General features: G+C 52.9%; 2 protein-coding genes and 1 long non-coding RNA gene across 3 annotated transcripts; 2 read left to right on the forward strand and 1 right to left on the reverse strand.

Annotated features, from left to right (window-relative positions):
• Positions 1 to 7,435: 7,435 nt before the first annotated feature.
• Positions 7,436 to 11,161, reverse strand: IRX3 (iroquois homeobox 3). Its single transcript, XM_015126150.3, has 4 exons — positions 9,915 to 11,161; positions 8,628 to 9,744; positions 8,379 to 8,445; positions 7,436 to 7,874 (listed from the first exon to the last, which is right to left on the reverse strand). Exons 1-4 carry the CDS (start codon positions 10,179 to 10,181, stop codon positions 7,820 to 7,822), a joined length of 1,506 nt encoding a protein of 501 aa, XP_014981636.2. The 5' UTR covers positions 10,182 to 11,161; the 3' UTR covers positions 7,436 to 7,819.
• LOC144337759 (uncharacterized) lies at positions 8,416 to 17,018 on the forward strand. The gene is made up of 2 exons (XM_077984760.1): positions 8,416 to 8,709; positions 14,336 to 17,018. The coding sequence occupies exon 2, from the start codon at positions 14,357 to 14,359 to the stop codon at positions 14,681 to 14,683; it is 327 nt and encodes a 108-aa protein (XP_077840886.1). The 5' UTR covers positions 8,416 to 8,709; positions 14,336 to 14,356; the 3' UTR covers positions 14,684 to 17,018.
• On the forward strand, positions 11,081 to 23,551 carry LOC114674297 (uncharacterized). The gene is made up of 2 exons (XR_013411261.1): positions 11,081 to 11,169; positions 23,240 to 23,551. It is a non-coding gene; the product is annotated as an uncharacterized LOC114674297 (long non-coding RNA).
• Positions 23,552 to 25,666: the final 2,115 nt, after the last annotated feature.

Consider the following 25,666-nt stretch of genomic DNA (forward strand, 5'->3'; position numbering starts at 1 on the left):
GAGGTGGAGGTTGCAGTGAGCCAAGATCCCACCACTATACTCTGGGCTAGGCCACAGAGCAAGACTGTGTGCAAAAACATAAAAATAAATAAAAATAAAAAAATAAAACCACACAAAACAGCGTTTTAAAGAGCTGTCTCATGGTTCAAAAGGAGCAGAGGGATACACCCTGGAAAACATTCCTCCTGTCTCAACTCCCAGCTGCCAGCTCCTTTCCCTGAGGGAACCACTCTTACCAGCTTCTTGTGTGCGCACACACACATATGCCCCTTGCGGTTCAGATGACAGCACGCCCTATAGAATGTTCTGCCTTGACTTTGTCTAATCCATGGAGATTGCTCTGTGTTTCCAGAAGAGTTTCCTGATACCCCCACCCTTCTGCCCCACTCCACTCCAAGCCTTAGTTTCCTCATCTGTGAAAGTGAGATAATAATACTGCCTTCCACAGGGGGGCTACGAACATTAAATAAAATGCATGGACAGTGCAGAGAAGAGGTCTATCACATCATCAGCACACACTTTACTCCATTCTATTTTTATTTGTATTTCTTTTTTGAGATGGGGTTTTGCTCTTGCTGCCCAGGTTAGAGTGCAATAGCGCGATCTCAGCTCACTGCAACCTCCGCCTCCCGGGTTCAAGTGATTCTCCTGCCTCAGCCCCCAAATAACTGGGACTACAGGCATGCGCCACCATGCCCAGCTAATTTCTGTATTTTTAGTAGAGACTGGGTTTCGCCATGTTGGCCAGGCTGGTCTCAAATTCCTGACCTCAGGTGATCCACCCACCTTGGTTTCCCAAGGTGCTGGGATTACAGGCCTGAGCCACCACGCTCAGCTCATTTTATATTTTAAAACAGGCCAAGGAAGTGAGCCCTGAAACGGCCTCCACTCTGCGCAGGCCACCAGGGCCAGCGCCAGCTCCTGGAGGTGATAAGAGTTCCTGTTGGTGTTGGTCCACAGATAACTAGCCATTCACCCCAAAGACAGGAAGGGAGGAAGGAAGGGGCAAACAAAAATATGGACAAAGAAAACTTCAAAACCACTCTAAGAAATAGAAACAGAGGCCCCCGGACACCCAGCAATCCGGGCTGACTCTCCCCCTCCACGGGCCTCACCAGCACTGAGGTGGACGCCATCAGGCTTCAGACACTTTTCCTCAATGCCCCAGCATCAAGCAGAGTGGGGCGGCGAAGAGAAATCAGTGGGGCCGGTTCACATGGAGCCTCCAGATTCCATTCTCCAGTGATAAATAATGTACCAAACCCAGAAAACACTGCTCTGTGGAGCCTGGGCCTCTTATTCCAGAGGTGTGAGGAATCAGACAGGCACTTCTGCTCAGTCTGTGGAGCTGTGGATTCCAGGGGCACAGCAGGGGCCTCGGGTGGCCAGGCCAGTCCACTGCCAGCCTGTGGGCCAGCCAGGCTGCTGCGGGCCTCAGGCTTGACTAGGGTGCACCCACCATCCGTGCAGGAGGAGTCTGTCTCCTGCTATTCTGAATCTATTTCTCCCCTCCTGGTCATCAAAGTCCTTTAACACACACACACACACACACACACACAAAATAATAGTAACATTATTTTAATCTGTATTCATTTTTATCATCATTTAAAAGATTTTTTCACATAACCTCTGGAAACTCCTGCTATCTAATAAATATCAGGAAAAAAAGAGGAAAGGGAGAGAGAGAGGAGAGAGAGACCAGCAAGAGGCAGGGAAGCTCTGCTTTGTCAGGGAGAAGAAAATAAAGAGAAATCAGCCCAGCTTCAAAGGGCGCATTTCCATAATTGCCCTGTAACTTTGGCAAAATAAATCTGAGCGGCGGGGAAAAGCACAATCTCTCAGATGAGTGCACTCCAAAGGCCCTGGAGGGCTGCGGGCCCACTTGTTAGCGGCCTGGTGCAGTGAGAGAATGCAGGCTCGCCACCCAGTACAAAAGCCATGAAATCATAGCCTTCCCGTCCTGGCCGGCCAGGCCCCAGAGTGTGAGCTTACCCTTCCTTTGTCTCCCTCCTGCACCTTGACACGGGACACACACAAACACACACGCGCGCACGCGCACACACACACGGGACACACACAAACACACACGCCCGCGCGCACACACACACACACGGGACACACACAAACACACACGCCCGCGCGCACACACACACACACACGGGACACACACAAACACACGCGCGCGCGCACACACACACACACGGGACACACACAAACACACGCGCGCGCGCACACACACACACACGGGACACACACAAACACACACGCGCGCGCGCGCGCACACACACACACGAAAAATAAGCGAGTAAATAAATACACCCATACAAGGCAAAAGCCACACTAGTTAAGTTCTCATCTGCTAGAATCTTCTAGTAACCTGCACCTGACATTAAGATTCAAGGGAGACAGGCCCCAGCTTTCCAGACACACATCTCACTGGGGGTGACTCCCACTCTTTCACCCCGGAAGGTTTTGCTTCCAGACACTCCCGCCCTGGGCATCAGGCTGAGTTGAAACCGACTCTTCTGTTTTCCTCAGGCTCACACAGTTTTCTGTTTGCTTTCTCTCTCACCTGACTTCCCCGTTCCAGGGCCAAAAGTTGTTAAAGAACAAAAACGCTCTGCTTAGCACCCTGTTTTAATGTTTCTCTCAACAAAGCTGTGGCTTGCAGGAGAAAATCTTGCTGTGGCTGCCTTAGACACCTCTCCCTGCTTCAGCTCTGTGTTTCTCAACCTCAGCAGTACTGAAATTTGGGGCTGGATAACTCTTTGTAGTGGAGGATTGTTCTGCAGCACCCCTGACCGCTACCTATGAGATGCCAATAGCACCCCTACCCTAGTTCTGATGATCAAAAATGACTCCAGACATTGTCAAATGTCCCCAGGGAGGGGGCAAGGGAAAAGCACAATTGCCTGGTTGAGGACAACTGCTCTACTCTTAAGACCCTTTCCAGTCATGCCCTTACCTCGAGAAGAGATGCCTTCGTGGTGGTTTTCCATTCAGACCATTGGGATGGCCTTTGGAGAGCCTCCTTAGAGGGGAGGGGCAACTGCATCAAAGCTAGGTTCGTCACACAATAGACGGGCATGTTTTTGTTTTTGTTTTTGTTTGAAACAGAATCTCACTCTGTCACCAGCCTGGAGTGCAGTGGCGCGATTTCGGCTCATTGCAACCTCCGACTCCCTGGTTCAAGCGATTCTCCCACCTCAGCCTCCAGAGTAGCTGGAATTATAGGCGCGTGCCACCATGCCCAGCTAATTTTTGTATTTTTAGTAGAGACAGGGTTTCACCATTTTGGCCAGGATGGTCTCGATCTCTTGACCATGTGACCTGCCCGCCTCGGCCTCCCAAGGTGCTGGGATTACAGATATGAGCCACGGTGCCAGACGGGCATTTTTAATTGGTCAAGTTGGCTGAATCCAAGGACACCAGCGAATTAGGATCAAGAGGCAGTATCCAGAGAGGTCAAAGGGCCCCCTCACCCCCACAATTATCTTTGAATTCACAGTTCTTTCCTTTATGCCTAATCCTAGACAACACCGGATTTGGAAGAAAGCTTGGATAAATTCATCTAATCCAAGCCCTCCATTGCACGGATGTCAAAAGTGGGACTAGAGAGAGTATGAGCCCTGCCTCCACTCAAGCTGGTGTTAGTTCATCACAGACACAATTTTTACAAACAATTGTCCATTTTCACTCAATGAGGGTGAAGGGTAGCTGCAACCAGAAATTGTAGGATACAGAGGACATTTCTAGAAGGATACAAACAATGAGGCCCAAAGCAAGTCTCCAGCAAAAACTTCCCAATAAAACTAAAACAGAAAATGTCTGACATCCAATTCTTACCCAAGCATTCAATCCCTATGGCCGACCTTGCAAAACTCAGGCAGGGGTGAGACAGTGGAGTCTCTGAGCCCGGCTGTCCTCTGGGTGCTCAGAGAACACCCGCCTGGTACGTGGGACCCTGTTCTGTCCTCATTCCTCACCTGGGACAGGTGATTGGCTTCTGTTGCACCTGCCCTCTGGTCCTTCCATGTTGTTTTCTAGCTGTACCCCACCTCCCCCTTCCTGTATTCCCCTAGAGAGAAATTCAATTGGAAACCATTAATATGCTGGTCCCAGAGGTGGACAATCACTTAGGGAGATAATTTCATTCTCCTCCGGCTCCCTGGCTCTGGGATGCTCCCCCGCTCCCCAGCTCCACGCAGATAATGAGGGAAGCAGTGCCACACTTCTCCTCCTCTGACCTAATTGATTATCCCCACACACCTTGGAGCGCTTTGCATAACCAGCCCCGACAGCAGGAACCCCTTCCAGGAGGGGTGATTGACATATTTTATTTCTAATTGAAGCTTAATCAGGACCAGGGATGAGATTCCCATAGTCCCTCTCCTTCTCTCCCTCCTGGTTTCCCTTTAAGATTTTTAAGGACAGACAATAAGGGATGGAGGCATTCCAGGGACCCCTGAGAGGAGGGAGATGAGGGGAGGGCTTAGGGAGGAGGTTCTGGGAGGAAGAGAAGAAATGGGAGTTCAGTCAAGTGAAAGAGACGCCACAGGGACTATCTCCTCTTCCCTCTTTCAGCTGTGAAGCTGAAGCTGAGATTCTTTTTCTGTTTTGATTAGATTATCTTATTGGGGTCAACTTGGGACCACTTGAGGGCTCATGTGTTCTATGGGATAAGAGAAAATACGGATGCATGGGAACTGCTCCTAGGTTTATGCCAAGTCTCCTCTGGTACCTAAATCTACTGATTTTTCAGTGGGGACAGAAAGTGGCTCATGCAAGGACCATTATCCCTGGGATGTGGCCTGAGAAGCTGACTTTACTCTGGGGTCTCCACCAGAGAAAGACCTAGAGACCTGCACTCAGGCATCTTCAAGCCCCACCTGCTTCTCCATACCCATCTGGCTGTGAGCAGATCCCCTGCCTCCTCTTGGGTGGTGTTCAGTGTAGAGAGGCCACCTAACTTCTGCTGTCACCTCCATGATCACAGCCCCCTCTCTGCTGTGCCCCTGCCTGGGAAGTTTCCTCTCTTGCTTAGCTGAGCTGGAGTTGCAAAGGATCCTGGGATGCCTGAATGCAGACACCTCACTTTTGTTGCTAATGAAAGGGGTGGAGTGTAATACTGCTGGGAGTTTAAAAAGCGAAGTTGGAGATTCTGAAATGTAATTTTAATAGTAAAATGACCAGGTGCTGAGGATCAAGCCTGTACTCCCAGTGCTTTGAGAGGCTGAGGTGGGAGGATTGCTTGAGGCCAGGAGTTGAAGATCAGCCTGAGCAACTGTCTCTACAAAAATAAAAAAATAGCAGGGTGTGGTGGTGTGTGCCTGTAGTTCTAGTGAGTAGAAGGCTGACATAGGAGGATGATTTGAGCCCAGAAGTTTGAGGTTGCAGTGAGCTATGATTGCACCAGCCTGGACAACAGGCTGGGCAATACTCCAGCCTGGGCAACAGAGTGAGATCCTGTCTCTAAATTAAAAAAAAAAAGAGTAAGATTGCTTCTTCCCACCTACCTCGTGTCAGCCCTGGACATTCTTCTTCTTTGCCCTCATTATTCCCATTTTGTAGATGAGGAGATAAGGGCTCAGAGAAGTGAATTGTCTGCCTTGGGTTTCACAGGGGGTAAGTGGGAGCAGAGTCGGTGCCAGTTAAGCTTGTGAGGCCTGAGCTGTTGAGGTGTCGGAGTGCTGTCCTTGTCAAGTCATTCAATGTGCTAACCAGTCTCTGCCCGGGTCCTGGCGTTCCGGCCTCAGTTCCAAGTCCGCGAAGATGAGCGGGCTCCACGTCTGGGGGCGCTGTGAGCAGGGCCAGAGGGAAACCTCAGTCTGAGCTTACGAACTGGGAAGGAGCCTGAACCCCAGAAACACCGTTAACAAAGAGAGGGAACGCTGGGGAGCCAAGGAGACGTCTCTTTGGCCTCTGAGGAAGGGGCTGGAGGAGCAAGCCAGCGGAGGAGCGGCTTTGCCGGGTGTCCACTAGCGGTTCGCCAGCCCTCTGTGCGCTCGCAGAGTGACACAGAGGCCGACACAGCCCCCTCCCCACCCGCCCATGGGGCGCCGCTGCACCTTGATCGCCCCCTTCGCGGAAGGGACTCCCGAGGCGCGGCGCTGACCGCTGGGCCCGCACGGCCCAGTCCTGTCGGGCTCCGCTCTGCTACCGCCGGGTCTCGAAGTTGTGCAATGTTGAGCCGTGTCTTGTTCCGTGGCTTCGGGGAATGTGCGCGCTTCCCATACCTCCCTGGAACGCGGGAGATAGTCACACGCGCCACTCTGAGGGTCAAACACCCCGCATCTGGCCACACCGCGCCACTGTGAGGGTCAAACACCCCGCATCTGGCCACACCGTACCTTTAGTAACGTGGGGAGGGGGCAAAAAAAATGTGTCTCTCCTTCTTACCCCGAGGTGTCACTCGCCCAAACACTCCCTACAGCTTCTTCAAGTCAAACTTGGGCCAGGCTGGCTGGCTGACTGCGAGAGGAAAAAGAGGGTGCGGAGGGGGCGCGGCGCGCGGCAGGGTGGAGAGGCCAGGGAGGCGAGGCGCCGAGCGTCCCCTTTGTCCTGTAGAGGGAGCTCCAGCCCCAAATTTCCCAGCTGCCTCCCCCGGCCCGCCCACCCCAGGCCCGCCTGGAGCCGGAATCCCGGCTGGAAAGGTGCTGCGGGTCTGACACCCCCGCAACCCCTGCGCCGGGACTTTAGCAGGATGCCTCTTCTAGGGCACGTGGGAAAACCCACCAGGGTGCCAAGACGCACAGATGCTGCCAGGACCCGGGCTCCCAACTCTCAACTAGAGCTGGGCAGTCACACATCATCTAGAGGGTTGATATGTACCCCTAGGCTCCCCTCTTCTCCATATCTGCCTCCACCGTCACCCCACACCCTGGCATTTATAAAGACAGAAGGGGTGCAACCGGCTTGGAAGGAGGATGGAATCTGGGCTCGTACAACCTCTTATAGGTAACACTGAGAAAGCCTCAATTGTGTCGATCAAAGAATGGGGACGGGGGCGGGGCGGGGGGGAGTGATGAGAACACGCCCCCACCACCCGCGCAGGCTAACCCCGTTGTGTCCAGACCCTTCTCTAAATCTTTTGGCAAGGTCGCCAGAGAAGGATCCAAGCCACCGCGGTTGCTCCCGTAGAACTGTGGGTCGGGCCCAGATTCCTGGCTCTTAGCAAAGAATCTTGTCGGGGTCTCCCACCTGTCTCCTGCTCCCGTTCTCTCCGCCGCCCCAGGTGCTTTTCCAGCCACTTCTCCTGCTGCGGCGCCCCCAGCCCCGCCACTTCTGCGCCCCCTCAGCTATTGCTGTCGTTTGACTACTCGGTCCTGATTCGTCTCTCGTCCTTTCCCGCGAATTCTTCAAACAACCAAGGGGAGAAAAAACCCCAAAAACAAAAAAACACCAAACAGATCCGTCGAGGGGGCAGACAGGCGGGTTATAGTCAAAGTGGCAGCAGCTCATTTATTTAGCCAAAAATAGATACTTTCTCGTACAATTTGGTTCACACATATGTACATTTCTCTGTATATATACACACACACACAAAGGCAGACACGTTTATTCTCACTGAAACTCCACCCCCCAAAATCAACCGAACAAACAAACCTCACAGCGAATGCGGGGTGCCACAGAAGCGACTTGGGGAGGGCTGAGGAGGACTGGTTTTATTTCTTTTTTCTTTCTTTTTTTTAGTTTTGCTTTTAGGTATTTATACACTGACATGCTTACAAGTTGTAACTATACAGAGCGATTTTTTTTTTACAATTATTACAACGATTAAAAAAAGTTTTTGTTTTGTTTTGTTTTGTTTTTTAAAGAACTAGGATGAGGAGAGAGCCGATAAGACCAGGGCGGCGTCCAGATGGTTCTGGGGCCTGGAAGAGAGAGACAGTAATAGCAAAAAAGGTGAGATTCAGGAGCGCAGAGGCGGCCTAGGGCCGGGAGATCCTACTTGGGTTGGGGCCGAGAGTCAGGAAGGTGTCGCAATGTAAAATTATGTCCAGTTGTAGATGTGTGTGTTGGGGGTTTAACTGTAGGGTGGGCACGAGGCGTCAGGACCCGAGGTCTGGGGCTGGAAAGAGGTGAGCATCAGAGAGCCGCCACCCGCCCCAGTGGCCTGTGGGCCCAGCCACGCAAGGCTTCCCCTAGAAGGTACAGGCGCTGTACCCACCGGCCGCGCCTGGGGTGCCTGGGCTGGACCTGGAGAGCTGTCGCAGGGCCTACAGGGGCGACCGAAGAAGTGACTTTCGTCCCCTTTTACAAAATGCGTCCCAGCAGGGTTCCATGCTATTCCCGGGCAAAAGGCCGTGCGTGGTGCTCCACGTTCTCTCCTTTCCCCTCCTGTCAGTCCCTCCAGCCCCCCAACCTCGGGGTCTTACCGCCTGGGCACGGGCTGGAAAGCTGTCTTGAGTAACTTTTTCTCCACTTCCAAGGCACTACAGCGATCTAAGGGAAGCGGGGGAAGAAAAAGGAGGGCCTTTAGAGCGCTCGGTTCCGGCGCCCAGGGCCGCAGAAAGCAGGAGCGGAGAGGGACGCGCCCTGCGCCTCCCGGACCCTGCCCCTCCCGGCCAGCTCCGGCACTATCCGCAGAGCCCGCCCCCGCTCCGCGTCCAGCGCTCAGCAGTCACCTGTTCCGCCTTCGGGCTCCGCGGGCCGAGCGAAGGCGGCGGCGGCAGCCGGGTGGCCCGCGGCTCCGGGAAGTCCCAGCAGGTGCGGAGGGGCCGAGCCCAGCAGGGAGAGCGGGTGCGGGCGGGGACCGGGCGGCGGGCCTGGAAACGGCCGGTTGGTCCAAGCCGGGAACTTGCCCAGCGGCGCTGAGACCAGTCTGTGAGCGGCGGCGGCGGCGGCGGCCGGAGAGAGCTGCAGGGCGGGAGGCGCGACCGCTGCCCCCGGGGGAGACCCCCCCGCGCCGGGAGGCGAGCGGCGCGGGTTGTCCGGGCTTGTGGCAGTCTCCGCGAGGGACCAGATCTTGGGCTTCTGCAGGGCGGAGGCGGGGATTGGTGCGGGAGCGCAGGGGTCCAGGCCCACGGGGGGCGAGGGCGGAGACGGTGAGGACACGGCCACTGGTGGTGGCGCTGGAGCCAGACTCAGGACCGGTAGTGGCCGGTCCTCCAAGCCCTCAGAGCTGTCTTCTGAGTCGCTATTTTTGGAGTCCGAAATGGGTCCCAGGCCGAGGTCGCCATCCCTGCGCGCCGCCCCAGCCAGGGACAGCTCAGGCCCGGTGGCCGCGCCGTCTAAGTTCTCCAAATCGATCTCCTCGTCCTCGTCGTCGTCCGCCAGGCCCTCGCCCCCCGTGTCCTCCTCCTCCCCCCCGAGCTCCTCCTCCTCCAGCTCTAGCTCGCGTTTGCCATCCTCCTCGTCCTCCTCTTCGTCTTCCTCCTCGCGCTCGCTCCCATAAGCGTTTCCCTCCTCGTCAGTGCGGCTGCGAGGCGCCCAAGTCATCTTATTCTCCTTCTTGAGGCGCCGGCGCGCGTTGGCGAACCAGGTGGACACCTGGGTGAGGGTCATCTTGGTGATGATGGCCAGCATGATCTTCTCGCCCTTGGTGGGGTAGGGGTTCTTGCGGTGCTCGTTGAGCCAGGCCTTGAGCGTGCTGGTGCTCTCCCTGGTGGCGTTCTTGGGACGGGACGGGTCCCCGAATTGATACTGGCCATACGGGTAGAAGGCGGGGTGCGGGTGCGGAAACGCGGCAGCCGCGGCCGGATGCTGCACCCCGGGGCTGTCCTTCAGCTCATACTGCGCGCCCTGTAGGCACATGGAGAAGGAAGGAACACGCGCGGAGGGAGCGCGGGTGAGCCCCAGCCGTCGCTGCCTCCCCCCTCCTGGCCTGCACCCCTCTAGTCCGAACCCCGCGCGCTCAGCTCGCCCTGCGCCCCAGCGCCAACCCCTCCTTCCCTGGCTCCGCGGGCTCTTACCAGCTGTGGGAAGATGGGCAGCTCCGCGGCGTAGGGCAGGAAGGCGCCGTAGCCTTGGGCGGCGGCGGCCGCCGCGGCCGCGGCGTAGGGCGCCCCGTACACGGACGAGAGCACGTTGGACAGGGACCCCGAGGCGGCCAACTCTGTGGCTCCGGCACCCGGGCCGCCCCGGGCCCCCGCACTGCCGCCGCTGCCGCCAGCGGCCCCCGGACGCTCGGACGGGTAAAGCGGGCGGATGTATTGGTATCCCAGCTGGGGGAAGGACATGGTGGCCCGCGGGGCACGGACGGAGAGGGGGCCCGGCCCCCGGGCCGCCCAGCTCAGCGCCGCCCGCGGGCTCCGGCGCGCATCGGGAGCTGGGCCGGGCTTGGGGCCGCGCTGCCGCCGGCGCTGCGCTGTGCTCCGCGTTCGCCTATTGATCTGCTCCGCGGCGGCGACGGCGGCGGCGAGGAGCCAGGTCAGGTCCGAACAGATTGGCGGAGATTCCCGGGGCTCCGGGCTCTGATTGACATTTCTACGGGGCGCAAGCCCCTCCTCTCTGCGCCGCGCTCCCTCCTCTCGGCCGCCGGAGCTGCCTTTGCCCGCGCCTCGCTCCTCACTGCCCTCCTCTCCCCAGCAGTGTCGCGCCTCGCTTCCTTCTCCCTCCTCTAGTTTTCACTCCCCCTCCTCGCCCTTCCTCTCCCCTCCCCTCCCCTCCCCGCACTCCTCTTCCCCCCAGGATCGCTTCCGCTCCTTCGGGCTCCTGCACTGCCCTGGACGCTATGAAACTCTCCTTTCTCCTCTCCCCTTCCCTTTCCCTTTCTCACGATGGCTTTTGCTCTCCGGTCCGTTCCCTTCACTTTTTCCTCTCTCACTACTTCTATTCTTTAAATCTCTCTCTTTACTCACACGATACTTCCCCCAACCTTTCCAGCCTCTGCACCCTGGGCTAAGTAAGGCAGCCAAAAGTTGTGGACACTTAGGGTGCCGCGCGGGGGGTGTGTGTCCGTGTCTGTGTGTCCATCCCCGCCCTTCCACCCCCTCCCTCGCCCTTCCCCAAATCTCGGGTCTGACGTCGCGCCCTCTTATTCGACTTTTCCCCGCGTCTCTTCCCCGAGTCGCCAATCGCCTGGGCGCCTTACGGGCGAGGCCGCCCACCCCCGCGGATTCCGCGCGCAGGGCGGGGCGGGGCAGGGGCGGGAGCCGGAGCGCCGCGAGTCCCTGCCCGCCCCCTCCTGCCCGCGCCGGGCGGGGGAGCGAGAGGCGCGGGGACTGGGTGAGTGCAGGGTCAGCTCGCCCCTCCCGCCTCCCGCCCCTCCAAGCCTGTCCCCAGGCCGAGGCGCGGGACCGTGGCCGAGGCTGGCTCCGGGGGCCCCCCTGTGCCCGAGCCCCTTTTGCAGCTCGCACCTCTGGACTCCTGGCCACTTTCAGCAGCGTAGGGAGGGAGCTAGCAGCCGGCGTGGGGGTGGGGAGCGAGGGAGTGCGTCCTAATATCGTCTTCAGAGGCCCCTTCGCTGCCCTGCGGGGGCGAGGCAGCCCCCCATCCAGGAGGACAAAACCCTGAGATTAGCCACTTAACGCCGCCCCCGGGTCCGCGTGCGAATCCCTTACTAAAAATGGCGGGCTGGCTCCAGGGGCTGAAGGGTGGCAATCCGGGGGCGCTGGAAGGGTGGGGAGCCGCCACAAATCGGTGAAGCAGGCCTGCGCCCCAGGCGGCTGGGAATGGGGGAGGAGCAGGGCGCCGGGCCACGGAGGCCCTAGGAACTTTTGGAGAGCTCTTCGAGAAGTTTCTATATTGGCGTTTTCGTCTGTAGAGATCTTTCCTTGCGCGACCCCTACCCCTTCTCCCGGTCCCGGCGCTAACCTCTTTTCTCTCTACAAGGATCCTCCCACCGCCTCCGGTGGGGATGGAAGGCAAGAGTTTTGGTTTAATGATGGGATATTTCCTGAATCAAACTTGAAATCCCAGGATCGGGCGCCCACCTTCACGGATTAGGGCGTGCAGTCGTCAGCAGCATTGAAATTCTCAGCATTGCCGCGGCTGGGGGCTCAGAGCTTTAGGCCGCGGCGGCGACCCACAAGCCAGCCAGGCCTGCAGTGGGCACGCCCCGGAGACAAAACGGGGGTGGCAACTCTGCCGTGGAGTGGCCAGCCCCAGCTCGGAGGCGGAAACCGTCACCTTGCATGGATGGATCCAGGAATCGAATTCGAATTCCACCAGAGTGGCAGGATTAGAGGAGATCAGAGGGTCTCGGCCCCGGCTGTCTCTGATCACAGCTCTGGGGAGCACAGCTCTGGGGAGCCCAGCTCTGGAATGAAAGATGCTTCCACCTCTACGGCAGACACCCAGTTTTGATCCCACCCCCACCGCCCATCTCCCACTTCCCACCTCTTTCCGGGGGTCTTGGCACAGGCCCGCGGCCCTAGTAGGTGTGAATGCCAAAAACCCTGCGGGGGCGGGGCGGGGGCGGGGAGGAAGCTTGGGAAAGTTTGAGGAGGACCAGGTTTGGCGGCAATGAGGGAAAGTGGGGTACTCCCAGACTGCATCTGAGCAGTTTCCCTATCACCTTCCCTCCCGCCTCAGCCTGGTGTCGGGGAGCCTGGTGCCTTCTCAGGAGCCTAGCCGAAGGAGGCGTCATCAGGGGCCGCCCTGACTTTGAAATACCTCCTCGACGCCTGATTTCGTTTCCCGTTACACCTCTCAGAGAGTAGCATAGGGAATGTTGGGCTAACTTTCACGCGAAGATACTTGGGATTACAAAATTGAGGTAACGTTATTTTCCGGGATATTTCCTAGGTGTCAGACCTTGAGCCTCGACGGCCCTGAAGTCATAGTGTTTGTACAAAGTGGTGGCACCAGACCAGGGGGGAGCCGAGCGAGATTCTGAGGTGGGGGGAATAGGGCTACGCTGTAAGTGATCGAGTGAGACTCCCGATATTTAATTCAGCTTTTTTCAGAAGGAAAAGAAAAAACAATAATGAGCCTCGGAGATGCTCCTTCCGCATTAACCAGCTATCGACCTGGCTGCGTCGGACTGCGGGCGGCGAGAAAGAGGCCAGGGAAGGGCCAGGCGGCTCTTAGGGACTCAGTCACGCTGGCTGGGGGGTGGGGGACGCCCACAGCCCAGGGAGTGAGCCTCCAGACCCAGACGCGGACCCAAGAACCTCGCATATTAGATCCCTCCAGGCTCCCCAGGCCTCGAGCAGAAGCGGCCTCCTGGCTACCCTACTTTCCAACTGAGAACAGCCCTGGTCTGTCCGGGCCATCTGCGCGCCACGTCGAGACTCAGCGTCCCAGGCAGCAGCGTCCAACGTGGCGCTGGTCCGCCAACTCGACTGGGCCAGTGGAGCCCGGCTGTGGGCTGCATTCGAGGGTCCGAGGGCAGCTGAACCTTTTCCAGGGATTTTTAATCCAACAGATTAAATGGTCAGAGTGACACGCTCGCACAGGGAAGAAAAGCAGGTGCATGGAAGTAGATTCGGGAAAGTCGCGCGCACGAACGCGCTTCACGCAGAAGCTTCTCCATCATCTTGCCTTCTTTCAACATTCCTAGCGCACAAAGCGCTTTGGAGACTCACTGCAGGCCTTCTCAATGCTGCCCACAGAGCGGGGAGTGTTCAGAGAGGGTGTCTGTCCATCGCATGCACTTGGCGCGCGTGCGCTGGTTGCGCACCAGGAGCCGCTGCCCGACGAGTGCCCCGAGTCCGCGGCCCGCCAGGCTCTGTGGGCTGCGCCGCGCACTTCACAAGAGCTGAGTCACCAGGCCCGCTTCCTGCCCCCTCCTTACCCAGCCTCACGGTGCTCACGCGTCCCGGTCAAGGGCAGCCGCTGCAGCCCTGGGACTCCCAGCCCCGGCCCATCTTCTATCCATCCCTCCCAGGCCCTGAGTCCCTGGGCTGCGGTGCCAACCCGCGATCTCTGAGCTTCCTGCAGACGCTGCGGCGCGCGCTCCTACCGTTCCCTCCCCCTCGCGCTCGGGTTACAGGTTAATGAAATGCTCGTTTTCCTCAGTCATTTGTTTTGTTTTCCTGCAAAGTTCTGATAAGTAGCTAACCAACGAAGCTTGTAATTACAATCTTACAGAAACCGGGCCGATCTGTATATAAATCTCACCATCCAATTACAAGATGTAATAATTTTGCACTCAAGCTGGTAATGAGGTCTAATACTCGTGCATGCGATAATCCCCTCTGGATGCTGGCTTGATCAGATGTTGGCTTTGTAATTAGACGGGCAGAAAATCATTATTTCATGTTCAAATAGAAAATGAGGTTGGTGGGAAGTTAATTTCTCTCCGCTCTGTGAAGCGTAGACAAGAATTTAATGATTTAATTACAGTTGTAAGCCCTTTCCATGAGACTTAAATTGAGCTGAGAATATTTTTTTTCCTTCTCTCTCTCTCCCTCTCTCTCACTTTCGCGTTCTCTTTCTCCGCTATTAGCAGCGGCGGACTCCTGAGAGCATGGCCTGGCGTCCGCACAGGGTGGAATTCGTATTTGGCCAGGAATCCGGACTCCGAGCATCCCAGGAGACGCGGACCGGGGGCCTCCAGAGCTCTCCGGAGCGTGCTGCCGCTCCCCACCGGCCACCAGGGACTTGGAGGCCCTTCTTGGGTCCGGAGAAGCGACGGGGAAACTTAGGGGTAAACTTTGCCAACTTCGCTCTCGGCGCGGGAGAGGCCGCCGGCCGGAATGGTGCAACAGCGGTGGCGGGCCGCGACGCGCAGGGTGGGCCCCGGGCCAGGGCTGGGCACCCGGGAGCGAGTCGGAATGCCCAAGGTGGGGCGTGAAGGCGGTGGGCTCTTAGGTCCCCCGCTCCGCCCCTGCGCCTCCTGCGACCCGGCTCACTTCCCTGCGTCTGTCAGCGGCCCGAGAGGCGCAGCACCCTGAGTGACCTGGCTGGAAGATCCTGGCCCTCCGCGGGAATGATTTTCTTTTCTTTTACCTCCTCCGGATCAGCCGTTTTCCACCTGACTTGAGCAGCCCCCTCCCCCGTGCCTTTGGTTTTCTCTTTCCTTCCGTCTGTCCTTCCCATTTCCTCTATCTTCGATTTCTAGATCATTCACTTTTCTTCTCTTTCCTCCGCTCCCTCACTGTGCTGTTTTTATGCCTTTGCCCTGGACCACTTTTCAGTTCACTTTTCTCCCTTCTGCTCCCTCCTTCACCCCCTTCTTAATGTCTCTTTTTCCCTCTCCCTGCGTCTGTGACTGTGTCACTTTCCCCCATCCGCAGTTCTCGTTTTTAATTTTCTTTCTTTCCTCCCCACTTCCATCTGGATCCTCTCCTATTTCCTCCTTGGATTTCTTGTTCTGTCTCTCAGGTTCTCCTCTCCGTAAATATTCTCTCTTCTTCTCTCCCTCTCCGGGATCCGTCCCCTCCCCCACGTGGATCTGCCTCCCCGGCGCCCCCTCCTCATTCATCCTGAGAGATGAATTTGTAGCCTTATTGGACGCCGAGGCCAGAGCGGTGTGAGGGGGCTCGGCCAGCGCTGTGCATTTTCTTCATGCATATTGAGAAGATGGTAATGAGCGCGTTTGCATTGTTGCTTGGAAATGTTGTGTTTCCTGCTGCAGTTCGCAGTTCGGAGTGGGCGAGGGTGGTGCGGGCCCAGGACAGCCCCTCAGTAGGCACCCGGCCTGGCGGCCGCCGCTGACCCTCTCGGGATTCCCGGGCTCTCGGGGCCGGGGGAGGAAGCGACCTTGCCGAGCTCCTGACCCAGCCGCCGCCTCCTCCTCCGGTTTCTCGACAAAGGCCGGCGCGCTCCCCTCATTAAAGCCTCGTTACAGGAACCCCTGGCTGGCTCGCGACGGCTCCTCTGAGCCCCCCTGCCCACCAGCCTCTGAGCCCCTCCCCTGGTGTTGAGAGGCCTGTGATGGAGCGCCACGAGAAAATTAGTGCCTGACAACGTCGTCTATTGGCAATAAATTGAGATTCCAAGTGACACGTCGCGGGATCAAACACAACCACATTGTGTACCCTGCTCCGCTCACTCCTCGTTAATTTTGGAGGGCGCCTTGGCATCGCTTGGCCAGGGGAGGTTGTACGCAGGCCTTTCGGCTGTCAGGACTCCGGTCCTGCCTGGGCTCAGCCAGGGCAGAGCCCACTTCAGTCATTCAGGAGGGACTGACTGCCCCTTCCTGGTAAGGTCCAAGGCGCTCAGGAGGCGTGACCCAGGCACGCCTTTCACTAAGCTGAAGGTTTATGAAAGTCAGGAGCTTCGAGGAGCAAACTCTGAGTTGAGCTCGTGGGGAATCGACGTGAGCCTTGCTGGGAATTGAGAACATCAAGGTCTGGCCTTGTCTGGAATTGTCTGGTGTCGAGTTTCCCAAACTTCAAGCTTCTTGCTACCACCTTTATTATTTACTTAACATTTTTCCATAAATTGACTCATTTTTAAAACCAAAGTACATATTTTTGGAAAGAAAACCTGATACTACCACTGTAAATTGAAAAGTAGCTGTTACTCACCAGAAAAGGAAATGGTAAAAGATAAACACAGCTAAAACCAAGCAGTGTTAATACATTTTAGCCTTTTTACTGGCTTGGAAAGACTCCTAGAGGCTCAGGGGTGTGTGTGTGTGTGTGTCATTAGAGAGTGTTGGAAGTGTTAAATACTGAATCTTTCTCAGAAGAAATGAGACAATTGAAAAGAGAGTGTTTCTCACTATTCAATGTTCATTTAATTCAATGTTAATTTAATTCTCTGACCCCAGACTGCACCCTACCTAAAATAATGTTGAGAACCTCAAGAGCTGGACTGTTTTAGGACGGTTGAGGAGCATATAAAAACATTAAGATTAGGCCGGGCACACGGTGGCTCACACCTGTAATCCCAGCACTTTGGGAGGCCGAGGCAGGTGCATCACCTGAGGTCAGGAGTTCGAGACCAGCCTGGCCAACATGGTGAAACCCCATCTCTACTAAAAATACAAAAATTAGCTGGACATGGTGGCAGGTGCCTGTAATCCCAGCTTCTCAGGAGGAGAATTGCTTGAGCTGGGGATGTGGAGGTTGCAGTGAGCTGAGATCGCGTCATTGCACTGCAGCCTGGGGGGCAACAGCGAGACTTCATCTAAAAAAAAAAAAAGATTAAAAACGTAACGTTGATTTATTGTTATTTACCACATAATTGTGTTAAGCATTTTCAAACAGTGTCATATTTAATTCTCACTATAAGTCTGCAAGTGAGAGGCTATCCAGGGTGGCCATGTGTGGTAGTACAGGATGTTCACTGAACAAGGGCACTGAGGGGCAAAAAGGGTGTGAAGTCTAGCCCTTCTGTGTGCACCAATATGTGTACCTTGGCTTGGGGCCACACTGGAGGAACAGCACCTTTCTCTCATGTGCACCAATTTTATACAAAATTTGCACAAAATTGGGTTATGACCTAACCCTAATCTTAGAGATGGGGAAGCTGAGGCTTAGAGAGTTTTGCAAAGCCCAGGCTGGAATACTGTCTGGTATTTTTAACTATGATCCCTTTGGGAGGGAGAGCAGTCCTTTTGTGGGCTTGGGGAGGTAATGCTGAGAGTTTGGGGGAAACATGCTGAAAGACTAGTCCCTGATTTGACTGAAGGAAAGGGGCAATCAGGCTGCCCAACTTTGCGTCCCCCTGAATCTTTACACTTCCCACAAATATTGGGGAAGATTTGGGCAGAAATACAACTGGGGTCAAGGATCCATTATCCCTGCTAGCGGCTAGGTTGAGGGAGAGGAAGAAGGTGTTCTGGTTTGCTTAGGCCTAACTCTGGATGTCTGGAACTGTTTCTTGACTTTGTTGTTTTCGTTCAGCTTATCCGTATGAGTCGACGCACCAGAGTTCTGCCTTGTTCTCATTTACACTGTTTGGAAATTGCAGATTCTTAAAGACAAACTGAGGGATTGCAGCACACCAGCGGTTGTGAATCAGTGGTTGCCTCTGATCACAATCTCTTTTTTTTTATTTTTGGTTTGGCCTCCATAGTGGCCTTTCCCTCCCTCCCCCCTTTTTGATTGAATTGCTTGCTAGCACTTGCTAATTAGGTGATTTCATTTAAAAATCCAGGCCTCCGGGTTTGTTTAAAAAATTGGAAGGCTAAGAAATACAAGACTTCTTTATGAGAACAAATACCTAGAGTTCATAGCTGCTGCCCTTCTATCTGGACACACTCTAGTTTGCTCCAGTCCCCATCTGGCCCACGTCTCTCAATTGCTTTCAGGCAGCTGAGTTTGTTAGCCCTATTTTGTATCATCAGTTGTGATAATGGGACACCGTTGCAAGTAGACACTGTCCTCCAGTGTGAGGGACATAGCACATGCAAGAGTCAACATGGCAAGTGACTCTTCTCTCTGTCATGCTCCTGGTTAGCTGGGCAGCTGCTTTGCCATGGTGGGGTAAGGGTGAGGGCAGGTGTCTAAGAGTGACAGAGATGAATAGTTCTGACTCCCCCGAGACTATCCAGGTATCACAGCTGGGCCTGTTCTCAAGCTCCTGGGAAAAGAATGGGGAGAAAGATCCTGCAACAGGAGTTAGGAGGAAGCCCCAACTTTTTCTTGATTCACCCCAACTTAGGCTCAGCCCTCCCTTGAGTCCCAATCACCATCTTAAACATGTCAAGCCAGAAAATCTGCAATTTCCCTTCTTTTCTACCCCTCTTCTTTTTTCTTCGCAACATGTATTTACAGAGTGCCTTCCACGTGCCAGGAGCAGTGCTAAGTGCTGGGGATAGAGTGGTGAATTAGAGAAGCACCTTGTTTTAATGGAGCTTAGATTTTAGTGGGGTAATCAGATACTGAAAAGGGACACACACAGGACAGCTGAAGAGAGCATTACATTCTACAAAACAAACAATAACACGCAGTGTACTGGCTTGGATAGTGTCCTTCCCAGATTCAAGTCCTTCCCAGAACCTCAGCGTGTGATCTGATTTGAAAACATGGCCATTGCTGATGCTGAAGTTTCATCTCATGCTTGAGTGAGGTGGACTCTTAATCCAATACGACTAGTGTCCTTCTAAGAAGAGAAAAGATACAGACACTGTGACCCGAGGGAGAAGACAACCACCTGAAGACAGAGGCAGAGATTGGAGTGATACGGCTGTAATCCAAGGAATGCAAGGGGTTGCTGGCAGCCCCCAGAAACTGAGAGGGGGTGAGAAAGGCTTCTCCCCTAGCGACTTCAGAAGGACTAGCGCACTGTCGATACCTTGATTTCAGATTCTAGCCTCCAGAACTGCAAGAGAGTAAACCTCTGTTTCTTGTTTTGTTTTTTTGTTTTTGTTTTTGTTTTGTTTGTTTGTTTTTTGAGGCGGAGTCTCGCTCTATCGCCCAGGCTGGAGTGCGGTGGCCGGATCTCAGCTCACTGCAAGCTCCGCCTCCCGGGTTTACGCCATTCTCCTGCCTCAGCCTCTCGAGTAACTGGGACTACAGGCGCCTGCCACCACGCCCGGCTAGTTTTTTGTATTTTTTTTTAGTAGAGATGGGGTAAACCTCTGTTGTTTGAAGCCACCCAGTTTGTGGTAATTTCTTATAGCAGCTCTGGGAAACAAATGTCCGAGGTGACGTGAGAAGAGGCAGGAGGGCTGTGGCTTTAGATAAATGGTACAATCACAGGAGGCATTTGTGAGGAGGTAACAATTTAGTGGAAGTGGAACAAGTCACAGATAACCTGGGGGAAGTGTATTTTAGAGTTGCTATGTCCAATGCAGTAGCCACTAGCCATATGTGGCCATGGAGCCCTTGAAATGCAACTGGTCCAAACTGAGATAGGCCGAACATGTAAAATACACACCAGATTTCAAAGGCTTGCGAAGAACAGAAATAATGTAAAATATCTTTATTTTATTTTATTTTATTTTTTTTGAGACAGAACCTTGCTCTGTTGCCCAGGCTGGAGTGCAGTGGCATGATCTTGGCTCACTGCACCATCCACCTCCCAGGTTCAAGCAATTCTCCTGCCTCAGTCTCCTGAGTAGAGTAGCTGGGACTACAGGCTCCCGCCACCATGCCCAGCTAATTTTTGTATTTTTAGTAGAGACAGGGTTTCACCATGTTGGCCAGGCTGGTCTCGAACTCCTGACATCAAGTGATCCATCCACCTCGGCTTCCCAAAGTGCTGGGATTACAGATGTAAGCCACTGCACCTGGCCTCTTTTAATTAATTTTAAAATATTGATTACACATGGAGATGATTGCATGATGAGTTAGTCTACTTGCATTGCTATAAAGGAATACCTGAGACTGGGTAATTTATCAAGAAATGAGGTTTATTTTGGCTCATGGTTCTACAAACTGTCCAGAAAGCATGGTATCAACATCTGCTTCTGGTGAGGGCTGCAGGAAGATTACAATCATGGTGGAAGGCAAAGGGGGAGCAAGCACATCAGAGGGTGAGAGAAAAAGCAGTAAAGCGAGGAAGTTCCAGGCTCTTGGGTTTTTTTTTTTTTTTTTTTTTTTTTTTGAGATGGAGTTTCACTCTTGTTGCCCAGGCTGGGGTGCAATGGCACGATCTCGCCTCACTGCAACCTCTGCCTCCTGGGTTCAAGCAATTCTCCTGCCTCAGCCTCCCAAGTAGCTGGGATTACAGGCGCCTGCCACCATGCCTGGCTTTTTGTATTTTTAGTAGAGACGGGGTTTCACCATGTTGACTGGGCTGGTCTCAAACTCCTGACCTCAGGTGTTCCACCCACCTCGGCCTCCCAAAGTGTTGAGATTACAGGCATGAGCCACTGTGCCTGGAAAACAACCAGATCTCGTGTGAACTCGTAGAGTGAGAACTCATTCATTACCACAAGGATGGCACCAAGCCATTCATGAGGGATCCACCCCTATGACCCAAACGCCTTCCACCAGGCCCCACTTCTGACACTGGGGATTACATTTCAACGTGAGATTTGGTGGGGACAAACATCCAAACAGTATTAAATGAGTCATCTATTGAATGTCACTCTTTGGGGTGAACAAGGGAGGAGGATGCAAAGAGGAACAAGACATGGGTCCTAGCCTCAAGGAGAGGGGCCATCTGGATATATTGGGTTAAATAAAGTAGGCTATTAATATTTATTTTACTTTTTACTTTTCTAAATGTGGGAACTAGAAGATTTTGGCCAATGAAATATGAGCAAATTTTTACATTTATGGCTCATATTATATTTCTACTGCATGGTGTTATTCTAAACAGATGATAAAGCAGGTGCAAAGGCCCTGTGGTAGGGACTGAGCTTCCTGTGTCTGGTGGTTCTGTACTCAGTCTGCATGTTGATACTTACTTGCTAATGTCACTAGACCTGGAGAGGTGATGTGGGAAGCCCTGTTGAACTTACATGGAGGAGTCTATGAATCTGTGTCCTTTCTTCTCAAGCAGAGAGCAAGGTCATGAAATTCAGCCCTTCAGACTGATGCCTCCTTCTTACTTACCAATCTCACATGCTCCTTTAGACCTCAGATGGAGAAAGAAGACAGCCCCAAACTTCCTGCTTAGTATGTCGATTTCACTGTCTCCCTAAGCTCAACAGTGTCAAGGACATGGAGCTAGGCCTAACTCCAGAAACCTCCTTGTGTGCTGATGGCTGGCACCAAGGCCATGGTATTACAGTATAGAGCAGAGACTCCCCAAACCCACAGCTTGCAACGTGAATAGAAGGACCAGGTTAGTTCATTTATTAAGCTAGAATTGTGTTCTTCTAAGACAGAGTTTACAAAACGGCATCTTGGGGCTAACTCCCACATGTTTTGTTTGCATGATTTCACAATTCTTTTTAGGTGTGATTTAATTGCTGTATCAGTCAGGTTGGGCTGGGCTTTGCTGCAGTAACAAATAAGCCTCATATCTTCATGGCTGGTAATCACCCAGTCTATATGTTGTTTGCTATGGCATTACTCCATGCCTTCTGCACTTCAGGATCCAGGCTGACAGAATAGCTTCCATCTGGAGTGTTGCTGAATGCCATGACCAAGGGCAAAAGGGCACGGCATACCACAGACTGGCTCTTGAAGTTTCTATTTGGAAGCGACCCATGCTACTTCTGCTGATATTTCATTGGCCAAAGGAATCGTGTAACCATGCTTGAAGTCAAGAGGGCAGGGATGCATATGCCCCCCTGCAGGGAGGGGCACTCTATGGGTCATCTACTGTGCATCTCTTCAAATCCTTTTAGCCCCACCTTCTGTTCCAGCCACTGCTTCAACAAGCCTTGAGCAGGGCTAGCCTGACAGTACCCACTACATACCTCTTACTTTTCTGATACAGTGCCCTGGGTACCAGCAGGAACCTGTGAGCACTCACACACATGCCACCAGCAAGTACAGAGGAATTAACACCTGTGGGGCCATCTTTAGCCAAAGGGGAGGGCATGGATGACTAACTGTCCCCCTCCATTCTCAGGTCAGGCAGTTCTGACACGCTAGCACCTAGAGCAGCACTCACTCCAATTACCCATCCTTACCCATCCTTCCATGGCTTCCCTCTCATCCCTGTCTCACTCCCTGGGCCTGCACTCACTCCCAGGGATCATTTCCCCGGTAAACCACCTGCATGTAAGCATTTGCCTGGGGACCTACTATGGAGGGAAACCAAGCTGAGACAGACAGGAAATTGGTGGACAGTAACACAATCTACCACTTTGCCCATATTGCAAAGTTAGAAAGTTTAATATAAAATTTCAATGTTACGCTTTTCTTGATAAATCAGATCTGGCAGCACATAACTGAAATCCTGGCAAGTCCACAAGAGGCTGGACTTGAATAGGGGCAGTGACTTCCTTGAGATGGGACCCAAGCTCTTTGTTGACAACATTTGCTATCTGAGAGGGAAAGTCTTCACTTTTTTATGCTGTCTACCTGGCTCCAGGAGTCATTTATTTTTCTGGGTTTTTGTTGTTGTTTGTTTTAAATCTCTGTCATAGGAACTGTTGGCTTGAGCTAGATATCTATGAATCCTTGGAAATTTTTTAAAATTATTATATGGAGAACTTTCTCATTTTGGGGGGTTTTATTTACTTATTTTGTTTCTCTTTCTCTGTTTTATAACAAAAGGATCAATTAAAAAAGAAAAAAAAAACTTAGACTGGTAGTGCCAGGCTGGCAGGGACAGCCTGTCTGGTCACCACTGTATTCTCAGTGGTATATAGTAGGTGCATAAAGAATCTTTGCTGAATGGATGACAAGATGAGTGACTGAAGTAGCCTGTTCCCAATATGATCCTGAGCTCCTGACTCTCATGTCCTTGTAGCACCTACTCTTTTTGAGTGTGGGCTAAACTTATTATTTGCCTCTAATGAAGCCATAGGATGCCACTTCTGAGATTAGGTTATAAAAAAGACTGTGGCTTCTGTCTTGGCCCTCTCTGACTCTCTCTCTAACGTCCACAGCTGTGATGCCACAAGAATACTCAGATAGCACATGGACAGGCCCACATGGCAATGAATTGCAACTTGCCAGCAACCATGTGGGTTAGCTTGAAGCAGATTCTCCAGTCCTGAGTCTTCAGGTGGCTGTAGCTCTGGCTGACCATGTGACTGAACCTGAGGAGAAACGCTGAGCCAAAGACACACAGATAAGCTGCACCTGGATTCCTGACCTACAGAAACTGTGAAGTAGTAAATGTTTGTTGTTCAAAGCCAAGGGTTGGCAAAATACATTCTACTTGTTTTTGTAAATAAAGTTTTATTGGACCTTGGTAATGTTCGTTAATGTGCCTATTGTTATGGCTGCTTTCATACTTCAACAGCAGTAGCTATTGAGTAGTTGCAGCAAAAGACTATATGGCCCACAGGTCTAAAATATTTACTATGTGGCCCTTTAAGGAAAAGTTTGTCTATCCCTGTTTTAAGCTGCTAAGTTTGGGAAAAATAGTTACCTAGCAATGGATGACGAATATAATAGCTTTCAAATCCAAAACATTGGTCCTAACTGGGCTTGCAGGTCTTGAGGTAGGGCATCTAATTTCAGTTTAGCTTTGTTTAATAGATATTAACTGAGCACCTACTGTGTGCCAGGCATGGTCTCAATCATATTCCAGAATGCCACATTCAGTTCTTTAGCTCCACTGTCCCCTCCAGCATTTTCTTGGTCTATGGCATGATTTGCCAAATATTTGTGGATTTAAGTTGGCTTTTAGAGACTGGAATTAGCAAGACACTCTTTGGAATGCAACAGATAACTCTGTAATCATGGGGAGGTGAGCAGGGAGCAGGAGGACATTTAGCTGGTATTTCCATGCAAAGTTCTGATAGTTGTTAAAAGATGGAAATGTTTCCATCCCACCCTATGGAAATAGAGGGCCCCAAAGGCCCTACCTCCAGTAAACAAAGGGGTCAGGTATAGCACAGCAGGGCCACCCACAATTCTGAAGGCCACTCTAATTGGTCAGTTCCCTTGCCATGCTAGTGATTAAATATTGGCACATGGTTCCAGGACAAATTTCTGGCTTGTCCAGCAGGGGTGCTCAGTAATGTTGCCTGCATGATGGAATTCATAGACATCTATTGAATATTTGCCCCTTTTTGGAGTGGACAGGGAAGAGGACGCAAAGAGGAACAAGATGTAGGTCCCATCCTCAAGGAGAGGGGCCGTCTGATTCTCTAAGTGTGTCTAATCCTCACTCGGCAGGAGGGTCTGAAGCCAGACCTTCAGGGTTGAAATCCCACCCCACTTCTTATCAGCTGGTTGACCTTGAGCCAGTGATTCAGCGCCCTGTGTGCCTCAGTTTCCTCCTCTGTGACAATAATGGTTCCTACCCCATAGCATTTTAGTAGGGATGTGCTAACAGTAATGCCTTATACCCGGTTAGCACTCAGAAAATGTTAGAAAAGGAATTATCACTGTCCAGGAGCCAAAAGAACATGCTCTGAGGGGGTCATAATAATATCAAGAAGTACATTAAGAAGAGTTGTCAGTTTTTTTGTTTTTTTTTTCAACTGAGAAGGAGTCTTGCTCTTGTTGCCCAGGCTGGAGTGCAATGGTGCGATCTTGGCTCACTGCAACCTCTATCTCCTGGGTTCAAGAGATTCTCCTGCCTCAATCTCCCAAGTAGCTGGGATTACAGGCATGCGCCACCTGGCTAATTTTGTATTTTTAGTAGAAATGGGGTTTCACCATGTCAGTCAGGCTGGTCTCGAACTCCTGACCTCAGGTGATCCACCTGCCTTGGCCTCCCAAAGTGCTGGGATTACGGACATGAGCCACCGCGCCCATCCAGGAAGAGTCCATTGATCATGGACTAGATTCCTGGCTCTGGTCTAGGCCCCATGCAGGCAGACAAGGCTGGCTTCATGGGCATGTGGCCTGTGCAAGAGACCTTCCTTTGGTTTAATGCTCTGCTGTTGCCATCTTGAGATGCTAAAGAATTTTCGAACTAATGTCTTACAGTTTTATTTTGCACTGGGTCTCACAGATTATGCAATTGGTCCTGCTTATAGAAGTGGACATGGCAAACTTCTGATCATCAGGAGCTTTGCAAATCTGCCCGGGGGAGCCAATGTGCCCACCAATCTTTACATCACAGAGCTACAGGCATTCTGGTGGAACACCGGGCCTAAGGCTGGCTCCCATGCTTCTTGGTTGGGTTGAAGCAGCCAAAGAGACTTCCCTGAGGCCACAAAGGAAGCCACATCAAGGGCCTAGCGTGTCTTATACCACCATCAAAACCTGGAGAGGAAAACGGATAAGGAGATCAGGTCCCATGGTGCATCCGGTTAAGGGAATGCTGCTTGGATTTATTTTCTGCAAGAGGAGTAAGGCCTTGAATTCTGAAATACTTTTGAAACCTTTGGAAAATCCCCCTTTAATCACCGATG

This window comes from Macaca mulatta, chromosome 20 (genome assembly GCF_049350105.2).
Source record: "Macaca mulatta isolate MMU2019108-1 chromosome 20, T2T-MMU8v2.0, whole genome shotgun sequence".
Lineage (NCBI taxonomy): Eukaryota > Metazoa > Chordata > Mammalia > Primates > Cercopithecidae > Macaca > Macaca mulatta.

Excerpts from the sequence above, each read along its gene's own strand:
- LOC144337759 (XM_077984760.1), top strand. The coding sequence starts at position 14,357 with ATGGCCTGGCGTCCGCACAGGGTGGAATTCGTATTTGGCCAGGAATCC.
- IRX3 (XM_015126150.3), bottom strand. The coding sequence starts at position 10,181 with ATGTCCTTCCCCCAGCTGGGATACCAATACATCCGCCCGCTTTACCCG. Across the intron at positions 9,745-9,914 it reads TGCCCATCTTCCCACAGCTG|GGCGCGCAGTATGAGCTGAA; the intron begins GTAAGAGCCCGC and ends ATGTGCCTACAG. Across the intron at positions 8,446-8,627 it reads GGAGCCCGAAGGCGGAACAG|ATCGCTGTAGTGCCTTGGAA; the intron begins GTGACTGCTGAG and ends CGCTTCCCTTAG.